Source organism: Oncorhynchus kisutch, linkage group LG5, assembly GCF_002021735.2.
Source record: "Oncorhynchus kisutch isolate 150728-3 linkage group LG5, Okis_V2, whole genome shotgun sequence".
NCBI lineage: Eukaryota > Metazoa > Chordata > Actinopteri > Salmoniformes > Salmonidae > Oncorhynchus > Oncorhynchus kisutch.
Window position 1 is genome coordinate 43,564,260 of NC_034178.2, and position 24,656 is coordinate 43,588,915.

At 49.2% G+C, this 24,656-nt stretch overlaps 1 protein-coding gene across 8 annotated transcripts in view; it reads right to left on the minus strand.

Moving 5' to 3' along the window:
* The window catches only part of tfeb (transcription factor EB), a 113,589-nt gene that overhangs the window by 19,043 nt on the left and 69,890 nt on the right, over positions 1 to 24,656 (minus strand). For 5 of the 8 annotated variants that reach the window (XM_020483356.2, XM_020483358.2, XM_031825119.1 and 2 more), the window contains 5 exons: positions 23,697 to 23,795; positions 23,425 to 23,583; positions 18,145 to 18,234; positions 5,223 to 5,340; positions 4,678 to 4,728 (listed from right to left, as the gene is read on the minus strand). In XM_020483356.2, the coding sequence (XP_020338945.1) occupies positions 4,678 to 4,728; positions 5,223 to 5,340; positions 18,145 to 18,234; positions 23,425 to 23,583; positions 23,697 to 23,795 (517 nt within the window). The remainder of the gene's footprint in view (positions 1 to 4,677; positions 4,729 to 5,222; positions 5,341 to 18,144; positions 18,235 to 23,424; positions 23,584 to 23,696; positions 23,796 to 24,656) is intronic. The other 3 variants (XM_031825123.1, XM_020483359.2, XM_031825122.1) reach the window with 1 other exon arrangement.

A 24,656-nucleotide genomic window follows, 5' to 3' on the forward strand; every position in this document is an offset into this window, starting at 1 on the left:
TTCAACAGAACCTTAACAATATTGCCATAATTGGGCCCTGGTAGTAAATATCCAAAAAGCAAAAATCATGATTTTCCCCAAAAATATATAATTATTCAGAAACACAAATATAAATTCACCCTGAACAACACCATAATTGAACAAACTAAAAATGACACCTACCTTGGTCTGACCATATCTGCATCGGGAAACTTTAATATGGCAGTGAATGCACTCAAAGAAAAAGCCCGCAGAGCAATGTATGCAATAAAAATGAAATTATTCAATATCAACATCCCAATTATAATTTGGACCAAAATATTTGACAGTGTAATCCTACCAATAGCTCTTTACGGAAGTGAGGTTTGGGAGCCACTCGAACTCGACTTTAAAATGTGAGACAAACATCTAATTGAAGCCTACATGCAAAATTATGTCGGAAGATTCTACAAGTCCAGAGAAATACACCAACTAATGCATGTAGGGCAGAATTGGGCCGCTTTCCAGTAGTAATGAAAATATAGAAGATCATTAAAGTTGACTACATCTAAATTCAAGTCCACTGCTTCAAAAGAAAGAATTCCAATAAACAAAATCATGAATAAATCAAAGGACTCATATTTACAACATTGGAAAAACGAAACAAAATCCCAAAGCCGACTAAACTGCTATCTGACCCTAAACAGAGAATATGAATTGGCTGACTATCTCTACTCTGTCAGAGATACGAAGCAGAGACAGATCCTTACCAAGTCAGGCTGAGTGACCATCAATTGGCAATAGAAACTGGAAGAGATAAAAAAACATGGCTACCCAAAGAGGAGTGTGTATGTGGTCACTGTACGACAGGGGCGGGCGGTAGAAACAGAGATGCACTTTCTCCTTTACTGTGAGAAATATTCCTCACCAAGAGATTCATTATTCACAGATATTACTACATTTATTCCAAATGTTAACTTATTTAAACCCAGAGGAAAACTAAAAATACTAATGGGAGAGGCTATGCTGAGGGACACTGAATAATCTCTGCATAGTAAATAGTAACTTACTTATTATTAGTATTATTGTTATTACTATTATCTCTATTATTATTATTGAGAGCGAGACCGACTGTGTGAGAGAGACCGAGACACACCGCGCGAGAGAGAGACCGAGACACACCGCGCGAGAGAGAGACCGAGACACACCGCGCGAGAGAGAGACCGAGACACACCGCGCGAGAGAGAGACCGAGACACACCGCGCGAGAGAGAGACCGAGACACACCGCGCGAGAGAGAGACCGAGACACACCGCGCGAGAGAGAGACCGAGACACACCGCGCGAGAGAGAGACCGAGACACACCGCGCGAGAGAGAGACCGAGACACACCGCGAGAGAGACCGAGACACACCGCGAGACGAGACACGCGAGAGAGACCGAGACACACCGCGAGAGAGACCGAGACACACCGCGAGAGAGACCGAGACACACCGCGAGAGAGACCGAGACACACCGCGAGAGAGACCGAGACACACCGCGAGAGAGACCGAGACACACCGCGAGAGAGACCGAGGACACACCGCGAGAGACGAGACCCGAGACACACCGCGAGAGAGACCGAGACACTCCGCGAGAGAGACCGAGACACACCGCGAGAGAGACCGAGACACACCGCGAGAGAGACCGAGACACACCGCGAGAGAGACCGAGACCACACCGCGAGAGAGACCGAGACACACCGCGAGAGAGACCGAGACACACCGCGAGAGAGACCGAGACACACCGCGAGAGAGACCGAGACACACCGCGAGAGAGACCGAGACACACCGCGAGAGAGACCGAGACACACCGCGAGAGAGACCGAGACACACCGCGAGAGAGACCGAGACACACGGCGCGCGAGAGAGAGAGAGAGAGACCGAGACACGCGGCGCGCGAGAGAGAGACCGAGACACACGGCGCGCGAGAGAGAGACCGAGACACGCGGCGCGCGAGAGAGAGACCGAGACACACGGCGCGCGAGAGAGAGACCGAGACACACGGCGCGCGAGAGAGAGACCGAGACACACGGCGCGCGAGAGAGAGACCGAGACACACGGCGCGCGAGAGAGAGACCGAGACACACGGCGCGCGAGAGAGAGACCGAGACACACGGCGCGCGAGAGAGAGACCGAGACACACGGCGCGCGAGAGAGAGACCGAGACACACGGCGCGCGAGAGAGAGAGAGACCGAGACACACGGCGCGCGAGAGAGAGAGAGAGACCGAGACACACGGCGCCGAGAGAGAGAGAGAGACCGAGACACACGGCGCGCGAGAGACGAGACACCGAGAGACCGAGACACACGCGCGCGAGAGAGACCGAGACCCACCGCGAGAGAGACCGAGTCACACCGCGAGAGAGACCGAGACACACCGCGAGAGAGACCGAGACACACCGCGAGAGAGACCGAGACACACCGCGAGAGAGACCGAGACACACCGCGAGAGAGACCGAGACACACCGCGAGAGAGACCGAGACACACCGCGAGAGAGACCGAGACACACCGCGAGAGAGACCGAGACACACCGCGAGAGAGACCGAGACACACCGCGAGAGAGACGAGACACACCGCGAGAGAGACCGAGACACACCGCGAGAGAGACGAGACACACCAGCGAGAGAGACCGAGACACACCGCGAGAGAGACCGAGACACACCGCGAGAGAGACCGAGACACACCGCGAGAGAGACCGAGACACACCGCGAGAGAGACCGAGACACACCGCGAGAGAGACCGAGACCACACGCGAGAGAGACCGAGACACACCGCGAGAGAGACCGAGACACACCGCGAGAGAGACCGAGACACACCGCGAGAGAGACCGAGACACACCGCGAGAGACCGAGACACACCGCGAGAGAGACCGAGACACACCGCGAGAGACCGAGACACACGGCGCGCGAGAGAGAGAGACCGAGACACACGGCGCGCGAGAGAGAGAGACCGAGACACACGGCGCGCGAGAAGAGAACCGAGACACACGGCGCGCGAGAGAGAGACCGAGACACACGGCGCGCGAGAGAGAGACCGAGACACACGGCTCGCGAGAGAGAGACCGAGACACACGGCGCGCGAGAGAGAGACCGAGACACACGGCGCGCGAGAGAGAGACCGATACACACGGCGCGCGAGAGAGAGACCGAGACACACGGCGCGCGAGAGAGAGACCGAGACACACCGCGAGAGAGAGACCGAGACACACCGCGAGAGAGAGAGAGACCGAGACACACCGCGCGAGAGAGAGAGACCGAGACACACCGCGAGAGAGAGAGACCGAGACACACCGCGAGAGAGAGAGAGAGAGAGAGAGAGACCGAGAACACACCGCGAGAGAGAGAGAGAGGGAGAGAGACCGAGACACACCGCGAGAGAGAGAGAGAGAGAGAGAGACCGAGACACACCGCGAGAGAGAGACCGAGACACACCGCGAGAGAGAGACCGAGACACACCGCGAGAGAGAGACCGAGACACACCGCGAGAGAGACCGAGACACACCGCGAGAGAGAGAGAGAGAGAGACCCGAGACACACCGCGAGAGAGAGAGAGAGAGACCGAGACACACCGCGAGAGGAGAGAAGAGAGAGACCGAGACACACCGCGAGAGAGAGAGAGAGACCGAGACACACCGCGAGAGAGAGAGACCGAGACACACCGCGAGAGAGAGACCGAGACACACCGCGAGAGAGAGACCGAGACACACCGCGAGAGAGAGACCGAGACACACCGCGAGAGAGAGACCGAGACACACCGCGAGAGAGAGACCGAGACACACCGCGAGAGAGAGACCGAGACACACCGCGAGAGAGAGACCGAGACACACCGCGAGAGAGAGACCGAGACACACCGCGAGAGAGAGACCGAGACACACCGCGAGAGAGAGACCGAGACACACCGCGAGAGAGAGACCGAGACACACGCGAGAGAGAGACCGAGACACACCGCGAGAGAGAGACCGAGACACACCGCGAGAGAGAGACCGAGACACACCGCGAGAGAGAGACCGAGACACACCGCGAGAGAGAGACCGAGACACACCGCGAAGAGAGAGAGAGAGACACCGCGAGAGAGAGACCGAGACACACCGCGAGAGAGAGACCGAGACACACCGCGAGAGAGAGACCGAGACACACCGCGAGAGAGAGACCGAGACACACCGCGAGAGAGAGACCGAGACACACCGCGAGAGAGAGACCGAGACACACCGCGAGAGAGAGAGAGAGAGACACCGCGAGAGAGAGACCGAGACACACCGCGAGAGAGAGACCGAGACACACCGCGAGAGAGAGACCGAGACACACCGCGAGAGAGAGACCGAGACACACTGCAAGAGAGAGACCGAGAGCCCGAGAAAGAAAGGGAGAGTCCAAGAAAGAGAATGAGAGACCAAGAAAGTGTCACAGGCAATTAGACTTTAGTGCCAGAGCAGCAGACAGCTGTGGGTTAACCATCTACCTGTGGGTTGAGCTGTGTCAGCTGAATAAACCACTGTGTGTGTGTTTTTAGACAGACAGAGAGTGGCAGGGACAGACAGACAGAGTGGCAGGTGTACTTTAAGCAGTGTGAGGTAGTAAAAATGATGGATGTTGAAAAAGTGCACACTCATTTCTATTGTGTTTTTGCGAGGGAGGGTGAAAGTGAGAGAGAGAGCACACAAAAGAGGGGGATAAACTCACTCAGGTTGTGGTTGTCTTTCTTCTGTCTCTCTTTGGCCATTGCACGGGTTTCTGCATTGATAAAAACAACAAGCAATGAACTAACACTGTCTCCAAAGTGTGTATAGTGAGTGTATATAGTTTGGGGTCATAGAGAGTTTGAAAATCATGTTAGAGGCTCACTTTAACCAAATCCATTGAGATTTAGTTTATGCATGGATACAGTATTTCCCCCTAATCATTAGTTAATAAGCTTAATTTACGAATTGAATTCAAACTCAGCACAAATTACATTAAATCGTCCCCTCACTCTAGGGAAAAATATACCCCTGGTAGCCATGTATTTGGAACTATCTAATCCTTCTGGTTTTGGTCTGCTGGTTTCCATTCATTACTTAGCATCTGATTCAGACCTGGGAAACCAGGTGGGGAAAGCATTTGGCCTGCAGGTCTGTCTCTGATTGGTTACTATGTTTCTGAAAGCTGTAAATGTCTGAGAGCTGGCTGCTTGTTTGCTGTGTCTAAGCTCGTCTCTGATTGGTTGCCGTGGCTTTGATTGGTCCTACCCGTCAGCTCTCGTTTGATGGCCAGGTTGGCAGGGCAGGAATTGCTTGTCATGGCGATAGATTGACCGGTCATCCCAGGGCCCGTGTACACGTCCAGGTGACTGCTGGACAGAGGGAGCTGGGGAGGACACACAAATCACTATGAGCACCACAACCTACATTTCACTCTATAATCTCAATAAGAGTATTTAGGGTGACTCTCTTTGTGAGATTGGAATCCAGGGGTAATAAGAGTATAAATACATTTGTCCTAGAAAATATTGTAGGGTTAAGCAGAGGTTATATGAATTACTAGTCAATTAATCTATCATCAAGTTCAATGAAGGATGGGTTCAAACAATGAACCAAGCACATCCTTTAGATGGAGAAACGATAGTTGCAGTATACTATCCTAACCAGACACCCTATTTTCAAGTCAGTTAGGACCCCACTTTAAGCCGTTGTGGTTGGGTGATCGCCTGATACACAACAACATTCAGGAAACCATGCATGAACAAAACCTACATCTTAAAAACAAGGCTGGAAACCTCAAGGGTCGAGGACAAACTCCTTTTTCCATCAAATTCACTGAGATCACCCTCAATTACCTTAGAGTGAGCGGGTAGACATCGCGAGCGAGAGAGCAGACATCGCAAGCGAGCGAGTAGACAGAGCGGGTGTAGACAGAGCGATCATAGACAGAGCGATCTTAGAGCGATCATAGACAGAGCGATCATAGAGCGATCATAGACAGAGCGATCTTAGAGCGATCTTAGAGCGAGAGTAGACAGAGAAGAGAGCGAGAGTAGACAGAAGAGAGCGAGAGTAGACAGAGAAGAGAGTAGACAGAGAAGAGAGTAGACAGAGAAGAGAGTAGACAGAGCGAGAGTAGACAGAGCGAGAGTAGACAGAGAGAGAGTAGACAGAGCGAGCGAGAGAGAGAGAGAGTAGACAGAGCGAGAGAGAGAGAGAGAGTAGACAGAGCGAGAGAGAGAGAGAGAGTAGACAGAGCGAGAGAGAGAGAGAGAGTAGACAGAGCGAGAGAGAGAGAGTAGACAGAGCGAGAGAGAGAAGAGCGAGCGAGCGAGAGAAGACAGAGCGAGAGAGAGAGAGAGTAGACAGAGCGAGAGAGAGAGAGAGTAGAGAGAGAGAGAGAGAGAAGACAGAGCGAGAGAGAGAGAGAGAGAGCGAGAGAGAGCGAGAGAGAGAGAGAGAGAGAGAGAGCGAGAGAGAGAGTAGACAGAGCGAGAGAGAGAGTAGACAGAGCGAGAGAGAGAGTAGACAGAGCGAGAGAGAGCGAGAGAGAGAGAGTAGACAGAGCGAGAGAGAGAGAGTAGACAGAGCGAGAGAGAGAGAGTAGACAGAGCGAGAGAGAGAAAGTAGACAGAGCGAGAGAGAGAGTAGACAGAGCGAGCGAGAGAGAGAAGACAGAGCGAGCGAGAGAGAGAAGACAGAGTGAGCGAGAGAGCGAGAAGTAGACAGAGCGAGCGAGAGAGCGAGAGAGAGAGCGAGAGTAGACAGAGCGAGCGAGAGAGAGAGCGAGAGTAGACAGAGCGAGCGAGAGAGAGAGCGAGAGTAGACAGAGCGAGCGAGAGAGAGAGCGAGAGTAGACAGAGCGAGCGAGAGAGAGAGCGAGAGTAGACAGAGCGAGAGAGAGAGAGAGCGAGAGTAGACAGAGCGAGAGAGAGAGAGAGAGAGTAGACAGAGCGAGAGAGAGAGAGAGAGTAGACAGAGCGAAGAGAGAGAGAGAGAGTAGACAGAGCGAGAGAGAGAGAGTAGACAGAGCGGGAGAGAGAGTAACAGAGCCGAGAGAGAGAGTAGACAGAGCGAGAGAGAGAGAGTAGACAGAGCGGAGAGAGAGAGTAGACAGAGCGAGGAGAGAGAGCGAGAGAGAGAGAGTAGACAGAGCGAGAGAGAGAGAAGTAGACAGAGCGAGAGAGAGAGAGAGAGAGTAGACAGAGCGAGAGAGAGAGAGAGAGTAGACAGAGCGAGAGAGAGAGAGAGAGAGAGAGAGTAGACAGAGCGAGAGAGAGAGAGTAGATCAGAGCGAGAGAGAGTAGACAGAGCGAGAGAGAGAGAGTAGACAGAGCGAGAGAGAGAGAGAGAGTAGACAGAGCGAGAGAGTAGACAGAGCGAGAGAGAGAGAGTAGACAGAGCGAGAGAGAGAGAGTAGACAGAGCAGAGCGAGAGAGAGTAGACAGAGCGAGCGAGAGAGAGAAAGACAAGAGCGAGCGAGAGAGAGAGCGAGAGTAGACAGAGCGAGAGAGAGAGAGCGAGAGTAGAAGAGCGAGAGAGAGGAGAGAGTAGACAGAGCGAGAGAGAGAGAGAGTAGACAGAGCGAGCGAGAGAGAAGAGAGTAGACAGAGCGAGAGAGAAGAGAGGAAACAGAGCGAGAGAGAGAGAGAGAGCGAGAGAAGAGAGTAGACAGAGCGAGAGAGAGAGTAGACAGAGCGAGAGAGAGGCGAGAGAGAGAGAGAGTAGACAGAGCGAGAGAGAGAGAGGTAGACAGAGCGAGAGAGAGAGAGTAGACAGAGCGAGAGAGAGAAAGTAGACAGAGAGCGAGAGAGAGAGAGTAGACAGAGCGAGCGAGAGAGAGAAGACAGGAGCGAGCGAGAGAGAGAAGACAGAGTGAGCGAGAGAGCGAGAGTAGACAGAGCGAGCGAGAGAGCGAGAGAGAGAGCGAGAGTAGACAGAGCGAGCGAGAGAGAGAGCGAGAGTAGACAGAGCGAGCGAGAGAGAGAGCGAGAGTAGACAGAGCGAGAGAGAGAGAGAGCGAGAGTAGAACAGAGCGAGAGAGGAGAGAGAGTAGACAGAGCGAGAGAGAGAGAGACAGAGCGAGAGAGAGTAACCGAGCGAGAGAGAGCGGAGAGAGAGAGAGTAGACAGAGCGAGAGAGAGAGAGAGAGAGTAGACAGAGCGAGAGAGAGAGTAGACAGAGCGAGAGAGAGAGAGAGAGAGTAGACAGAGCGAGAGAGAGAGAGTAGACAGAGCGAGAGAGAGAGAGTAGACAGAGCGAGAAGAGAGAGAGTAGACAGAGCGAGAGAGAGAGAGTAGAACAGAGCGAGAGAGAGAGAGTAGACAGAGCGAGAGAGAGAGAGTAGACAGAGCGAGAGAGAGAGAGAGAGAGAGAGAGTAGACAGAGCGAGAGAGAGAGAGTAGACAGAGCGAGAGAGAGTAGACAGAGCGAGAGAGAGAGAGAGAGTAGACATAGCGAGAGAGTAGACAGAGCGAGAGAGAGAGGTAGACAGAGCGAGAGAGAGAGAGTAGACAGAGCGAGAGAGAGAGAGTAGACAGAGCGAGAGAGAGAGCGAGAGTACAGAGCGAGCGAGAGAGAGAGCGAGAGTAGACAGAGCGAGCGAGAGAGAGAGCGAGAGTAGACAGAGCGAGCGAGAGAGAGAGAGAGAGTAGACAGAGCGAGAGAGAGAGAGAGAGAGTAGACAGAGCGAGAGAGAGAGAGAGAGAGTAGACAGAGCGAGAGAGAGAGAGAGAGAGTAGACAGAGCGAGAGAGAGAGAGAGAGAGAGAGAGTAGACAGAGCGAGAGAGAGAGAGAGAGAGAGAGAGTAGACAGAGCGAGAGAGAGAGAGAGTAGACAGAGCGAGAGAGAGAGAGAGTAGACAGAGCGAGAGAGAGAGAGAGTAGACAGAGCGAGAGAGAGAGAGAGTAGACAGAGCGAGAGAGAGAGAGAAGACAGAGCGAGAGAGAGAGAGAGTAGACAGAGCGAGAGAGAGAGAGAAGACAGAGCGAGAGAGAGAGAGAAGACAGAGCGAGAGAGAGACAGAGCGAGAGAGAGACAGAGCGAGAGAGAGAGAGAGACAGAGCGAGAGAGAGAGAGACAGACAGAGCGAGCGAGCGAGAGACAGAGCGAGCGAGAGAGAGAGAGAGTAGACAGAGCGAGCGAGAGAGAGAGCGAGCGAGCGAGCGAGAGTAGACAGAGCGAGCGAGAGAGACAGAGCGAGCGAGAGAGAGAGAGAGTAGACAGAGCGAGCGAGAGAGAGTAGACAGAGCGAGCGAGAGAGAGAGAGTAGACAGAGCGAGATTAGACAGAGCGAGCGAGAGAGAGAGAGAGAGAGAGTAGACAGAGCGAGCGAGAGAGAGTAGACAGAGCGAGCGAGAGAGAGAGAGTAGACAGAGCGAGCGAGAGAGAGAGAGTAGACAGAGCGAGCGAGCGAGACAGAGAGTAGACAGAGCGAGCGAGCGAGACAGAGAGTAGACAGAGCGAGCGAGAGAGAGAGAGTAGACAGAGCGAGATTAGACAGAGCGAGCGAGAGAGAGAGAGAGTAGACAGAGCCGAGAGAGAGGAGAGAGAGAGAGAGAGAGTAGACAGAGCGAGCGAGCGAGAGAGAGAGAGAGAGAGAGAGTAGACAGAGCGAGCGAGCGAGCGAGAGAGAGAGAGAGAGAGAGAGTAGACAGAGCGAGCGAGCGAGAGACAGAGTAGACAGAGCGAGCGAGCGAGAGAGAGAGAGAGTAGACAGAGCAATCTTAGACAGAGCGAGTGTAGAGCGAGCGAGAGAGAGTAGACAGAGCGAGCGAGAGAGAGAGAGAGTAGACAGAGCGAGCGAGCGAGCGAGAGAGAGAGAGAGTAGACAGAGCGAGCGAGCGAGCGAGAGAGAGAGAGAGTAGACAGAGCGAGCGAGCGAGAGAGAGAGAGAGTAGACAGAGCGAGCGAGAGAGAGAGTAGACAGAGCGAGCGAGCGAGCGAGAGAGAGAGTAGACAGAGCGAGCGAGCGAGAGAGAGAGTAGACAGAGCGAGCGAGAGAGAGAGAGAGTAGACAGAGCGATCTTAGACAGAGCGAGTGTAGAGCGAGCGAGAAAGAGAGAGAAGAGAGAGAGAGGGTAGACAGAGCGAGCGTAGACAGAGAGAGAGAGGGTAGACAGAGCGAGCGTAGACAGAGCGAGCGTAGACAGAGCGAGCGTAGACAGAGCGAGAGTAGACAGAGCGAGAGTAGACAGAGCGAGAGTAGACAGAGCGAGAGTAGACAGAGCGAGAGTAGACAGAGAGAGCGAGAGTAGACAGAGAGAGCGAGCGTAGACAGAGCGAGCGTAGACAGAGCGAGAGTAGACAGAGCGAGCGTAGACAGAGAGAGCGAGCGTAGACAGAGAGAGCGAGCGTAGACAGAGAGAGCGAGCGTAGACAGAGAGAGCGAGCGTAGACAGAGAGAGCGAGCGTAGACAGAGAGAGCGAGCGTAGACAGAGAGAGCGAGCGTAGACAGAGAGAGCGAGCGTAGACAGAGAGAGCGAGCGTAGACAGAGAGAGCGAGCGTAGACAGAGAGAGCGAGCGTAGACAGAGAGAGCGAGCGTAGACAGAGAGAGCGAGCGTAGACAGAGAGAGAGAGCGTAGACAGAGCGAGCGTAGACAGAGCGAGCGTAGACAGAGCGAGAGTAGACAGAGCGAGAGTAGACAGAGCGAGAGTAGACAGAGCGAGAGTAGACAGAGCGAGAGTAGACAGAGCGAGATTAGACAGAGCGAGAGTAGACAGAGAGAGAGTAGACAGAGAGAGAGTAGACAGAGAGAGAGTAGACAGAGCGAGCGTAGACAGAGAGAGCGAGCGTAGACAGAGAGAGCGAGCGTAGACAGAGAGAGCGAGCGTAGACAGAGAGAGCGAGCGTAGACAGAGAGAGCGAGCGTAGACAGAGAGAGCGAGCGTAGACAGAGAGAGCGAGCGTAGACAGAGAGAGAGAGCGTAGACAGAGAGAGAGAGAGCGTAGACAGAGAGAGTAGACAGAGCGAGCGAGAGAGATAGAGAGTAGACAGAGAGAGAGAGAGAGAGTAGACAGAGCGATCTTAGACAGAGCGAGTGTAGAGCGAGCGAGAGAGAGAGAGAACAGAGCGAGCGAGCGAGAAGACAGAGCGAGCGAGAGAGCGAGCGAGCGAGAAGACAGAGCGAGCGTAGACAGAGAGAGAGCGAGCGTAGACAGAGAGAGAGCGAGCGTAGACAGAGAGAGCGAGCGTAGACAGAGAGAGCGAGCGTAGACAGAGAGAGCGAGCGTAGACAGAGAGAGCGAGCGTAGACAGAGAGAGCGAGCGTAGACAGAGAGAGAGAGCGTAGAGAGAGAGAGAGCGTAGACAGAGCGAGCGTAGACAGAGCGAGCGTAGACAGAGCGAGCGAGCGAGAAGACAGAGCGAGCGAGCGAGAAGACAGAGCGAGCGAGCGAGAAGACAGAGCGAGCGAGCGAGAAGACAGAGCGAGCGAGCGAGAAGACAGAGCGAGCGAGCGAGAAGACAGAGCGAGCGAGCGAGAAGACAGAGCGAGCGAGCGAGAAGACAGAGCGAGCGAGCGAGCAGACAGAGCGAGCGAGAAGACAGAGCGAGCGAGCGAGAAGACAGAGCGAGAGAGAGAGAGTAGACAGAGCGAGCACGAGCGTAGACAGAGCGAGCGTAGACAGAGCGAGCGTAGACAGAGCGAGCGTAGACAGAGCGAGCGTAGACAGAGCGAGCGAGAAGACAGAGCGAGCGAGCGAGAAGACAGAGCGAGCGAGCGAGAAGACAGAGCGAGCGAGCGAGAAGACAGAGCGAGCGAGCGAGAAGACAGAGCGAGCGAGCGAGAAGACAGAGCGAGCGAGCGAGAAGACAGAGCGAGCGAGCGAGAAGACAGAGCGAGCGAGCGAGAAGACAGAGCGAGCGAGCGAGAAGACAGAGCGAGCGAGCGAGAAGACAGAGCGAGCGAGCGAGAAGACAGAGCGAGCGAGCGAGAAGACAGAGCGAGCGAGCGAGAAGACAGAGCGAGAGAGCGAGAAGACAGAGCGAGAGAGAGAGAGTAGACAGAGCGAGAGAGAGAGTAGACAGAGCGAGCGTAGACAGAGCGAGCGTAGACAGAGCGAGCGTAGACAGAGCGAGCGTAGACAGAGCGAGCGAGCGAGCGTAGACAGAGCGAGCGAGCGAGAAGACAGAGCGAGCGAGCGAGAAGACAGAGCGAGCGAGCGAGAAGACAGAGCGAGCGAGCGAGAAGACAGAGCGAGCGAGCGAGAAGACAGAGCGAGCGAGCGAGAAGACAGAGCGAGAGAGCGAGAAGACAGAGCGAGAGAGCGAGAAGACAGAGCGAGAGAGCGAGCGTAGACAGAGCGAGCGTAGACAGAGCGAGCGTAGACAGAGCGAGCGTAGACAGAGCGAGCGTAGACAGAGCGAGCGTAGACAGAGCGAGCGTAGACAGAGCGAGCGTAGACAGAGCGAGCGTAGACAGAGCGAGCGTAGACAGAGCGAGCGTAGACAGAGCGAGCGTAGACAGAGCGAGCGTAGACAGAGCGAGCGTAGACAGAGCGAGAGAGGGAGAGTAGAATAGACAAACAAGCAGTCGGTGTCTCATGAGAGTTTTATGGCATCATATTGTGGGTAACCCTGGTTAACCCTCTGAGCCAGATCAAATTCTATAAACACACAGTGTGTTACATGTGTAGTGACTGGCTGTAAAGAGAAGATAGCAGAAGATCTCAGGCCAATATCACACCTAGAAAATATTGCCTCTAAACCTGCCTCTGCTCTGACATACACACAATCATCCCTTCTCTCTTATCTCTGTAAGGCTTGATTCAATTTATGGGCTTTATTGGCATGGGAAATATGTTTACATTGCCAAAGCAAGTGGAATAGATCAACAAAAGTTAACAATAAAAATGAACAGTAAATATTACTCACAAAAGTTCCAAAAGAATAAAGACATTACAAATGTTATTATGTCTATAGACAGTGTTGTAATGAAATGCAAATGGTTAAAGTACAAAAGGGAAAATAAAAAAATAAAAGTATAAAAGTATTTACAATGGTGTTTGTTCTTCACTGGTTGCCCTTTTCTTGTGTCAACAGGTCACAAATCCTGCTGCTGTGATGGTACACTGTGGTATTTCACCTAATTCTTTGTGGATCTGTGTAATCTGTGGGAAAGATGTGTCTCTAATATACATTGGACAGGAGGTTAGGAAGTGCAGCTCAGTTTCCACCTCCTTTTGTGGGCAGTGTGCACATAGCCTGTCATCTCTTGAGAGTCGTGTCTGCCTTCAGCGGCCTTTCTCAATAGCAAGGTTATGCTCACTGAGTCTGTACATACTCAAAGCTTTCCTTAAATTTGGGTCAGTCACAGTGGTCAGGTATTCTGCCACAGTTAAGGGCAAAATAGCATTCTAGTTTGCTCTGTTTTTTTGTTAATTCTTTCCAATGTGTCAAGTAATTATCTTTTTGTTTTCTCGTGATTTGGTTGGGTCCAATTGTGTTGCTGTCCTGAGGATCTGTGGGGTATGTTTATGTCTGTGAACAGAGCCCCAGGACCAGCTTGCTTAGAGGGCTCTTCTCCGGGTTAATTTCTCTGTAGGTGATGGCTTTATGGAAGGCTTGGGAGTAGCTTCCTTTTAGGTGGTTGTAGAATTGAACAGCTCTTTTGATTTTGAAAAGCAGGTATTGGCCTAATTCAGCTCTGCATGCCTTATTTGGTGTTTTATGTTGTACATGGAAGATATTTTTGCAGAATTCTGCATGCAGAGTCTCAATTTGTTGTTTCTCCCATTTAGTGAATTGTTGGTTGGTGAGTGGACTCCAGACCTCACAACCGTAAAGGGCAATGGGTTCTATAACTGATTAAAGGATTTTTAGCCAGATGGTGCTGCAGACTGTTTTAGTGCACTCGCTCGTTGATATATATGTTGAAGAGGGTGGGGCTTAAGCTGCATCCCTGTCTCACCCCCCGGCCCTGTGGAAAGAAATGTGTTTTTTGATCATTTTAACCACACACTTGTTTGTGTACATGGATTTTACAATGTTGTATATTCCCCCCCCCCCCAACACCAATTTCCAATTTGTATAGCAGACCATCATGCCAAATTGAGTCAAAAGTTTTTTTGAAATCAACAAAGCATGACAAGAGTGCCTTTGTTTTGGTTTGTTTGCTTGTCAATTAGGGTGTGAAAGGTGAATATGTGGTCTGTCGTACGTTATTAATTCCTAGCCAGATGTAAAATGTTCCTGTTTTGGCTAATTTAATAGAGTGGGTTAGATCTGCTCTATACCAAATTAGCATACCCCCCGAGTCGCTTCCCTGTTTCACACCTGTCAGTTTGATGGATGGGACTACCAGCTCTCTGTAACCTAGAGGGCAACCAGTGGGTCCGTCTCATTTATACCATGTTTCTTGTAGGATGACAATGTCTGTATTTCCAATTGCTTTGATGAAGTCTGGGTTCCTGCTCTTTAGGACAAAGGCAGATGACCTCAGACCTTGTATATTCCACGATGAGATCGTAAAAGCTTTGTGTTCCTTAGTGTCTAGTGTTTTTGTGTGGTTTAGGCCTGGACCATCACAGTAGGTGTGAGCAGAGCATGTTGAGCATCTGACACATACCTCTTAGGTCGCAGGATGGGGCTTGGGTGGGTGTAATAGTGAGGGTCGGGCCTGTTGCTCTGCTCACAGCCTTGGCATGCAGTATGTCCTCTTGTCATGTTGAGGTCATTGCCACAGTATGCATGGGGTGGGCAGAAGGGGCATAGGTCTGATATGGGGGAGCCTATACAGGGTGTGTCCAGGGTTTGCTTGGGGTGGTCTTAGCTGGTTGGGGTGTGGCTGGTGATGCTGTGGTCTGGGCGTAGGTCCTCTTGGTGCAGGTCTAGGAGGGGGTCTCGCTGGGCGGGGTGTCCGTTGATCTGTTACTCCTGTGTGAGGTGCTTGGGCTACGGTTGAGGGTGACGTCCTTCAGGGTCCTGGCAAAAGTTGGGATTGCTGCCTTGTAGATGTGGACCTGGTCGTAAAGACTGTTCAAGTCCAGGGTGGAGTGGTGGGCCAGGTAGACAATAGGTTGAGGCACAGTCTGGCAAAATGCTTGCATTCACCCGCTGTCTGGTTCAGGTCAAAGTCTTTTTGTAGATTCTCTGACCCCATCTGTAACCCAGCACCTGTGTGGAAGACTAGTGGTGTCCTCTGTATAAGTTGTGTAGACGTTGTTAAACTTCTGAAGCAGTCCCTATGGTTACTACTAGTCAACTTCCCTCATGAGGAATTGGTGATGAAACGTGCTGCTTTACACTAATAGAAAGACTTGAGGATGTGGTTAAATGTCTATTCTACAATACTAATGAGGCTTGACAGATAAGAGAGCCAGATACCTTATCATTGAGACAACTGAAGTGCAGCCAGGTCTCTCACACACATAGTAAAACTACAGGCTGTGGACCGAGACTTCAGATCCCATCATCAGTAGGGTCTTCCTCTCCTTTGTCAAACCAGGGACATGCTGTTCAGTTAGGTGAAACCCTCTCCTCACCTTGTCCCTTCCTCCCCCTCTCTCACACAGAATGCTTTAGTCTCAAACCACTGACTCTTGCTGTCCCCCATCGCCCACACCCACACACTGAGCGCGAGAAACTATCCATTTTATAACAAACTCTCTCTCACACACATTCAGACCCAGGTCAGTCATGCTTAGTATTCCCTCTCTGCGGCATTCCCAAGATCTCCTTAAACTCCCAGATGCTACTGAGTTTACCGCAATAATCCTGGTCACAGATTAGCAGAGGAGTTTCATTCATTAGGGGGAAAAATCTGTGTTTTAGAAAAGCTAACGAGGTGAAAACCTCCAAAAACAGAGAGGAGATGTGTAAGGTAACTAACATTAGTCCTGAGGGATCTCATTATACACATCTCAGACAGAGCGAGACCAAGAGAAAGAGAACAGCAGAACTATTTAGAGGCCTGTATATTAAATCAGACTACACCAAACTAAAAATACAAGCACACCTGGGGCAACATTGTAGCAACCACCATCAATAGTCCCTCCAGAGAGCTGCATTCATGCATGGAGCCACTATCACACACACTATACCACTGTCCCTGTGTGCAAATCAGAGTTCCATATGGCTCAACTTAGCTCCCTGAGAGCCAATCAATAGTAAAATAACAATCTAATCAATGACTATGAGATCGTGTATCATCACACACACTGAGTAATCAAGAGCCAATCAACTGAAGCATGAGCACCAAGAGATAAACCCAGAGAATGCCATTCTATTCCACTCAGACACATTGTGCACACACACAGAGGGGCTGAGGGAGCTGGGCCAAAGAAGGGAAACAGAGGAGAGGCCAGCAGCGACCTTCATGCTGGACAATTAACATCCTATTGTGTGTCTTATCTCTTATGGCCGAACGTGTCCCTCACTGGAAGTGTGCCCACAGTGGTAGGGCTCAGCTCAACCGCTACCATTTCAAAGAGCTGCTCCCTCTCAGCCTCTATCACCAGCCCCAGGCGGCCGAGAGCTAGGCTCATCCCCTAATCAGAGACCTGAGGCTGGGAGTTAGAGCTGACCCCCCCCTGCCCCGGCTCCAGCCCTCACCAACCCAGAGGGGGGTGCAGGGGGGCATAACTCTCCTAACTAGCCTGCCTCCATACTGACCAAGATGGGCGGACAAAACACACAAACCTTATATTCCTCAGCCACACATAGATCACACACACACAGTAAAACTCAGACTTCTTACCAGTTGGATCTGTTCCCCGTCTATCATCTCCACAATGGCATACGTCTTATTCATCTCCTTCATCCTTCCTTCTGTGGGTCTGTGCGCTCTCACGCTGTCTCTCACTCTCTTACGCGGTCTCTCACTCTCTTACACACACTCTCTAACACTTACTTGCTCACTCACTCCAGCCCTCAGAGACTAACCTCCGTCTCACCAAATCCCTCTCTCTTCTACCCTCTCCACACCGCTTAAGTGAACTTTCCCCTAACTGGACTTTCAGCCTGTTTTTCCCTTTCACAAATGACCCTCATCCCCTGTTCCCCTCCTCTCCTGTGCCTCTCCCTCCTCCTCCCTTTCTGAATGCCTTGTAAACAAGTTGAACTCTAACTGGCGGTGGTTTAATTGTTAATTCGGAGCCATTCCTTTAAACACAGAGCTCTGTGCTTCTGCTCTAAGATGGACACTCTTGGACCACTGCATTTTTTAAGGACTACGAACGCCTATCTTGGTCTCTGAAACCACAGCACTTCACGTCAATAATTTAAATCAATTAAAAACTTAGATTCCTTTAAGCCAACTGAAGGTTTCCCCTGGGGTGGGAAGGCAGCAGCAGCAGACAGCTGATTGAAGCCACTATAGATCAGCAGTTATTCATTAAACACTGAGGAACAAACAGCCACAGGCCAAATGCCCCCCAGTCAACATCAAATATCAGCCATTTTGAAGCTTGGGGAGTTTCATGCAACAGCAGCAACAACAATAACAGTAGCAAAACAGCAACAGTAGTTTTAAGATGGGACACAAACACACGGAGGAGCCTGTTACTAAAGAAGGAGGGATTATGATAAACGGAACAAGGAGTCTTTCTCCTCTCAGAGCCTCAGTCCTGGTGAGTCGGCATAATCACCCCATTGACTCACACAGGGAGGGGCAGAAGTGGACCAAAAAAGACAAGATGGGGTAAGACAGGGGTTAGAGGTAGATAAGGATAGAGGGATGAGAAGGGGGACAGGGGGACACAGACTCAGATATTTCACATTAAAATGTATGTCAAACGACTGCAACGTTAAACAAACCATACAACTCTGTTGAAGAAATGCGCAAGGAGTACTTTTAACAATATTCACTTCATTTGACAAAAACACTAACATGAACGGTTTGTGCCGTCATTCTGTTACCAAACTTTGCACAGGCACTGTTCTTCATGTTATGGTATTTTTGTCAAAAAATTGTTAAACAAATTGTTAAATGTAGTCATTGTGCAGAGTTGTATGGTTTTGGTTTGGTTTGACATACATTTTAAAGTTAAAGATCTGAGTATCAGTGTCACTCAGTTACCGTGGAATTGCCCTAAAATATAAGTCTTATCTCAACACCCATTCACGTAACCTACCTATTCCTTTACGTAAGCATTTCAACCAGTTCAAGTGTTCAACCCTTCACAATCCCACCCAGGTCAAAATGCCCTTCTATAGGTACGGAGTGACTGTATGGTTTAATACTTACAGTGTTGGACGTCTGAAGAGGGTCAATATACTGCTGGATGTCATCATAGCTCGACTGCATGCTGATGATGTCATCGATGACCTCATCCATCTGTGCCAACAAAGAGGGATATTTTTAAAATATTCTTCTACATTAATATACATTTAGATCAGTGATACCAGAGAATATATTCAGACAGACTAAGGCAGCCATGTTGTGCATAGAGAGACGATCAACTTTATTATCACATAAGAGGCGTTTCTTACAGATACTGTAGGTGCTATACATTGGTGGTGGATAAAGTGAGTTTCCTATGTAATATGGAATGCATTAACACAGCTCTCTGAAAAATACAGACAGGAATAGGAAGTGAGAGGATCAACTCGGCTGAAAATCAGATTCCGTCCAGCAGGTGGCGTTTTTTTTATTGTTTCACCCACCATGCAAGGAGTTTTTGTATGGGAGTCAATGAGAGAATGTCGAATTTGGTCAACAAAGAAATTAATGGCTTATTTGTTACGTGAGGTTCATTCAGACATTTTTATCTACTAGAAGTTTCGTAATGCTTAAGTTGTTACGAGCATACTGATACAAGTAGGACGTGTCATCCCGGCAACTTTGAGAAAAAACATGTAATATTGGAGTTGTCTGGAGATGGCTATGCATATTCATGGCATGAGGCAAGTAGCATACCATCTCTCTCCATTGAATACAGGCAACCGCCACCTCGAGACAACGCCAATATGAAGTGTTTTTTCTCAAAGCTGACGTCAACAACCCTCATTGAATATTCAAAAAAGGATTACAATAATGAGATGTATCCACCAACCCTAAGAAAGGATAGGAGGAAGCTAGACAGCCCCCCGTGCCACTTTGTGGACCACAACTCCCATTGTTTAGGGCAGAGAGACCTGTATCTTGTCAGTATATCCAGAATCTTTGGTTAAAATGAATCATGACGACGGTCACACTTCATTTGGACCCGACTTTCCATCTGTAGATCTCTTCAGATGGTCATACTATCAACAAACTATCTGTGGATAAGCAACTACTTGCTACGGTTAGGTTAAGAATAAGGGTTAGGGTAAGGGTTAAGTTTAGGGTTAGGATAAGGTTAGGGTTAGTAGACAGTCCATCTGAAGATGCACTACAGACTATCCAAATAAAGTGGCAATATGATGACTGGTACAAAACACTTGTCATTAACTTTTTATTGAACTTTCATTGAACACAATAAGCTTATCCTTCAACCTAGAATATTACACCTTGGTTGGACAGCAACATACAGTACGTAATGGGCTATGGTTTCTCTCTAACAGGATGTGAAATAGGTAACATAGAGATGTGGTCTCAAGGGCAGATATTCAGGAGGTGGCAGAAGGTTCTGTTGCAAAGGTGTCCATATTTATTTTTAGTGTCCAACACTGATAGCCGGCGATGAATATTTACAAGATAGACAATAGACTTACTTGTCAAACAAAATAAACTGCACTAAGCCTAGAACAGGCTTACGCTGTAGCTTCCATAGCTATTACAGGTTGGGGGTAACCAGGCTCAAGCAGCCTCCCCACTGTCACCTAACCCAAACTACCCAGAAATACCAAAACAGGCACTTCTATCCTCTAAGCCCCTCCCTGAGACATATCCATGTCCAATGACAAGTAATCACATAACTGGTACACAAATGTAACTGGCTTACTCAATGACCCCATTACATACATCCCGTCTAAAACAGATGTGACCACATTCATGTACACCCTGTTAAACAGTAATTCTTACATGAATGGAACCGGCGAATGACGGCAACCCAGTAACATATAGTGGTGCACAAAGGAGTGCACGCTCCTGCCACAGACAGGACACAAGGAGCTCCGACACAACGTGGGAAGTATGAACAAAGGAATGCATTAACAGAATGAAACGGTCTCTCTAACTCGTGAGTGTTACGATGATTCTGTGCACAGAAACATCGTTTCACTCTGGAAGGTTAGAGACAGGAAAATAACCGCAATTTGTGTCTAACCATTTACACAAAAATAACTTTCCATACAAAAATGTCCCTACCGAACTGGGCATGAACTATAAACAGTAGGTTACTGAATAATAATATAGTCATGTGCAGTATCATTTTTCTAGAAGGAAATAGCAAAATGCATAAGAGAAATAGCACGCTATTTTAATATAGGGCCCAATGGCAGATTAGACCGTGTGCATAAATCCACATCGTCACAGAGGACTAGAGCCTTTCGGCTCAGCAGTGTTGGTTAACTGTTCTGCTAACTGATCGGAGGTTAAGGTTAACTAACGGTTCTGTTGTTTGTCTCTTGAAGTTGTGGGATGCACTTCTGAACTCTGCAGTTGGTGGTCTGCTCAGGTCTGTAGAAGATGCTGGTGAAGTTAAACTGCATGCGTGTGTGTGTGTGTACCAAAGTCTGTGGGGTTCAAAGGGCCTTGCAGTGTCTGCTATCCCCTGTCATTCGTTAAACTCTAATTACTTTACCAAGGCCATAATGGAGCATTTAAAGTGCAATGACAATCAGAGCAAGTTAGTCTCAGTTAGCTAACACAGCGACCTTTGGGTGACACCTTTATAGAGCTGGCCATGAGTCTGTGGATGGCACCGAGATCAATAGCCAGTCTTCATAAACATGCACTCTCACACGCACACAGAAAGCAGAGATTTTAGAGGTGACATTGGCTCAGACCCAGCTCCCTCATAACAAGGTGCAATAAAGTTATGATGTCTCCATAAACTGAAGAACATAACGGAATCTCTAAACCATATCTATATACAGGCTGGTAATCAAAGTTGAATAGGAGATATTGCAGGGTTATATATGTCAAATCCCACACATTTGTAGGATTTATGGACCAAGGGAATGTGCTTTATGACATGTCTTGTTGACATCAGGTCAAAGGTCCTCAGAAACACAGTGAATTACAGTACAACACTTTCTCAGATTATCACAGCTGAGACAGGTTTTTCTGTTAGTCTAGACATGACCTTTGGTACAAGAGCGTTTTCAAACACGCGTTTGTGTTGAGTGTGCAAGAGTATATCCGCCATGTAATTGTGTGCAAGTCTTTTTGTGTGTAAAATCAAACTTTATTTGCCACATGCGCCGAATACAAGTGTAGACTTTACCGTCATATGCTTACTTACAAGCCCTTAACCAACCATACAGTTCAAGAAGAAGAAAGGATTTACCAAGTAGACTGAAGTAAAAAGTAACACAATAAGAATGAGGCTATATACAGGGGGCACCGGTACCGAGTCAGTGTGCAGGGGTACAGCCTAGTTGGGGTAATCTGTACACGTAGGTGGGGGCGAAGTGACTGTACACGTAGGTGGGGGCGAAGTGACTGTACACGTAGGTGGGGGCGAAGTGACTTTCTAGGGAGTTTTTCCTAGCCACCGTGCTTCTACACCTGCATTGCTTGCTGTTTGGGGTTTTAGGCTGGGTTTCTGTACAGCACTTTGAGATATCAGCTGATATACGAAGGGCTATATAAATACATTTGATTTGATTTGACTATGCATAGGTGACAAACAAACAGCGAGTAGCAGCAGTGTATGGGGGGGGGGGGGTTCAATGTAAAATGTCCAGCGGCGTTTTTTATTAATTGTTCAGCAGTCTAATGGCTTGGGGGTAGAAGCTGTTGAGGAGCCTCTGGTACCGCTTGCTGTGCGGTAGCAGAAAAAACAGTCTATGACTTGGGTGACTGGAGTCTCTGACAATTTTATGGGCTTTCATCTGACACCACCTATTACATAGGTCCTGGATGTCAGGAAGCTTGGCCCCAGTAATGTACTGATGTACTGGGGTACTACCCTCTGTAGCTCCTTACAGTCAGATGCCAAGCAGTTGCCATACCAGGTGGTGATGCAACCGGTCAGGATGCTCTCGATGGTGCAGCTGTAGAACCTTTTGAGGATCTGGGGAACCATGCCAAATCTTTTCAGTCTCCTAAGGGGCAAAAGGTTTTGTCGTGTCTTCTTCACGACTGTCTTGGTATGTTTGGACCATGATAGTTTGTTAGTGATGTGGACACCAAGGACCTTGAAACTCTCGACCCGCTCCACTACAGCCCCGTCGATGTTAAATGGGGGCCTGTTCGGCCCGCCTTTTCCTGTAGTCCACAATCAGCTTTTTGTGTCTGCATCTGTGTGTTTTATGGACTGTTTTTATGCCAACGGTCTCCAATTCAGTAGCTCTCCAGGATCGTTGAAGATCACTGTGTATGCAACAAACTCTCAGTCTCATTGCAGAATTAGACATTCATCCACGTTCTCCAAACATCACATTTTGAAGTGTTTTTGTTCCTCTGTTTCGTTCATTTTCTCCAAACGTCAAATGTCAAAGTTAAGGGTTGAGTTTAGGCACTCATTATGAATAGTTAAGGTAAGGGTTAAGCTTTGGGATATGGTTAAAAAAGAAAATAGAAATCCACGACTGGTATTACACCCGTCCACCCATTCCAACTCACAATAGGGGTGTGAACGTTTAAATGACATCGAGATCGTTAACGTTTAGAAAAAAATCCCTGACCGACATATAGATTTTTACATCACATTTGACAAAAAATGATCTAGTTAACACAAAACTACCACTAACAGGCACGATCATTATCATCAAGGTTAAAATACAAATTAAACCAATATCTTATGCAAGGTGGATTTGAGCTACACTGGCAGTACAGGTGCACCTGTTGCTGACAACAGTGCGATAAGAGAGAGTGAGAAAATCACTGATTACAGAAATTATTGCAGTTGATTTGCAGCCATCGTCAATGGTAAAGGATGTTGGCTTCAATACCCTAATGACATATCTAGAATCAGACTTGTTGGACATCTATGAACATTCTGTCATAGATCACTGCAACGATCCATCAAATTGATGAGAAGTGGGACACGAAGTATGTACTGAAAACTGAGAACATGGAGGAGAGGTACACAACGGAGACCCTAAAACAGAAGCGCCATCTGTTAGTGTTTCCACTAGTTACCACAACCACAAAGTTAAAATTGGCTATATCATAGAAATGAATGTAATCTAACATTTTTGGGGGTCTTAATGTAAGGCTAGGATTAGGCATAAGGATAGTGGTGTGGTTCATTTGATGGTTAAGGTTAGAATCACATTTTAAGAAGAACAATTGTAGAAATAGGCAGGCTTTATGACTTTGCAGCTATGGTAATTAGTGACGACCAGTAGGTAGGTATATTCCAGGACTGCGGTAGAATGAACTGCATCTGTGCGCACGTATGAATTGTATATGTGCACGTGTGTGTATAAGTACCTCGTGTACCTCGTTCTCGTGGCTGGAGCCGATGTTGAGCATGGCCATGGGGCTATTGGGGGCGCTGTTTCCTGTGATGAGCTGCTCCGTACGGAGCCGGGGGGAGTGGTGGGGAGGGGGAGGGGAGGGCTGCACCACACCTGTTACTGCATGCACCGTCTGCACAGAGAGGAGAGAGAGAAAGAGTGTGTGTGTGTGTTGAAGAAAGAGGGAGGAAGGGAAAGAGGCAGACAGACAGACAGAGAGAAAGACAGGCACAGACAGCGAGGTACCTGCTTGGTGGCGTAGGTGGTGGAGAGGTACTCCTTCACCTGTTGTCTCTGGGACTGGCGGATGTGGTAGTCTGTTGGGTTCTCCAAGTGAGTCTGGACCTGAACACACACAGGTAACACAGCACACCAAGGGTTAATCACGCAGTTCACATCAAACTGCTCATCATTTTAGGCATACATTAGTGAATTCTCTTTTAAACATGTCAACAGCTTCATTCAACATTGCGTGCTGGTTGTCCATTGGGTATGACCCACAACAGTAGGCCTATGTTGTTCATGGAACCACAACACTGTTCCTGTAATCCTACAGTAGAGCCCATAGTAAAGCCTATAGTAAGTCCCCAGGCCTGACCAGGGGTGTAGGGGTAGTGTAGAGAATAGGGCAAGGGGGGGGGGGGGGGGCTGTTATGGCTTGGCCTCATTCTTTCACATCAAAGAGCAGAGATCAGCAATTCCTTACGCTCCTACTACTCTAAGAGATGACGACCCCCCCCCCCACACACACACACACGTCAGATTGTATAACACACCACAGGGGTATACTACACATTCAATGTTTTGGAAAGATAAGCTTAAAATGGGCATGGCCTAATTGACTGAAAAACCAAAAAACACAGTTTAGCTTTCTTAATTAACCAGAAAATCAATAGCTATTTCTGGTTGCTTATCAAAGTTAGCTGGATAAGTCATTGATCCTGCTTTGTAGTACACCCCTCTAGATTATATCAAAATGGGCCTCTGATATTTTGGTCAGTTGAAGTAGGCCTATTTACGGACGTTAATAAGCTACGGTACTGAACGATTAGTGCGTGCCTATTTGTGTGTGTGTGTGTGTGTGTGTGTGTGTGTGTGTGTGTGTGTGTGTGTGTCAATGAGTAAGTGTGGGTGTGTTTTTTGACAGTTGAACAACTATCAGCTTAAAGAGAGTGTCAGTGACACGTTGCCATGGGCCCACATGGA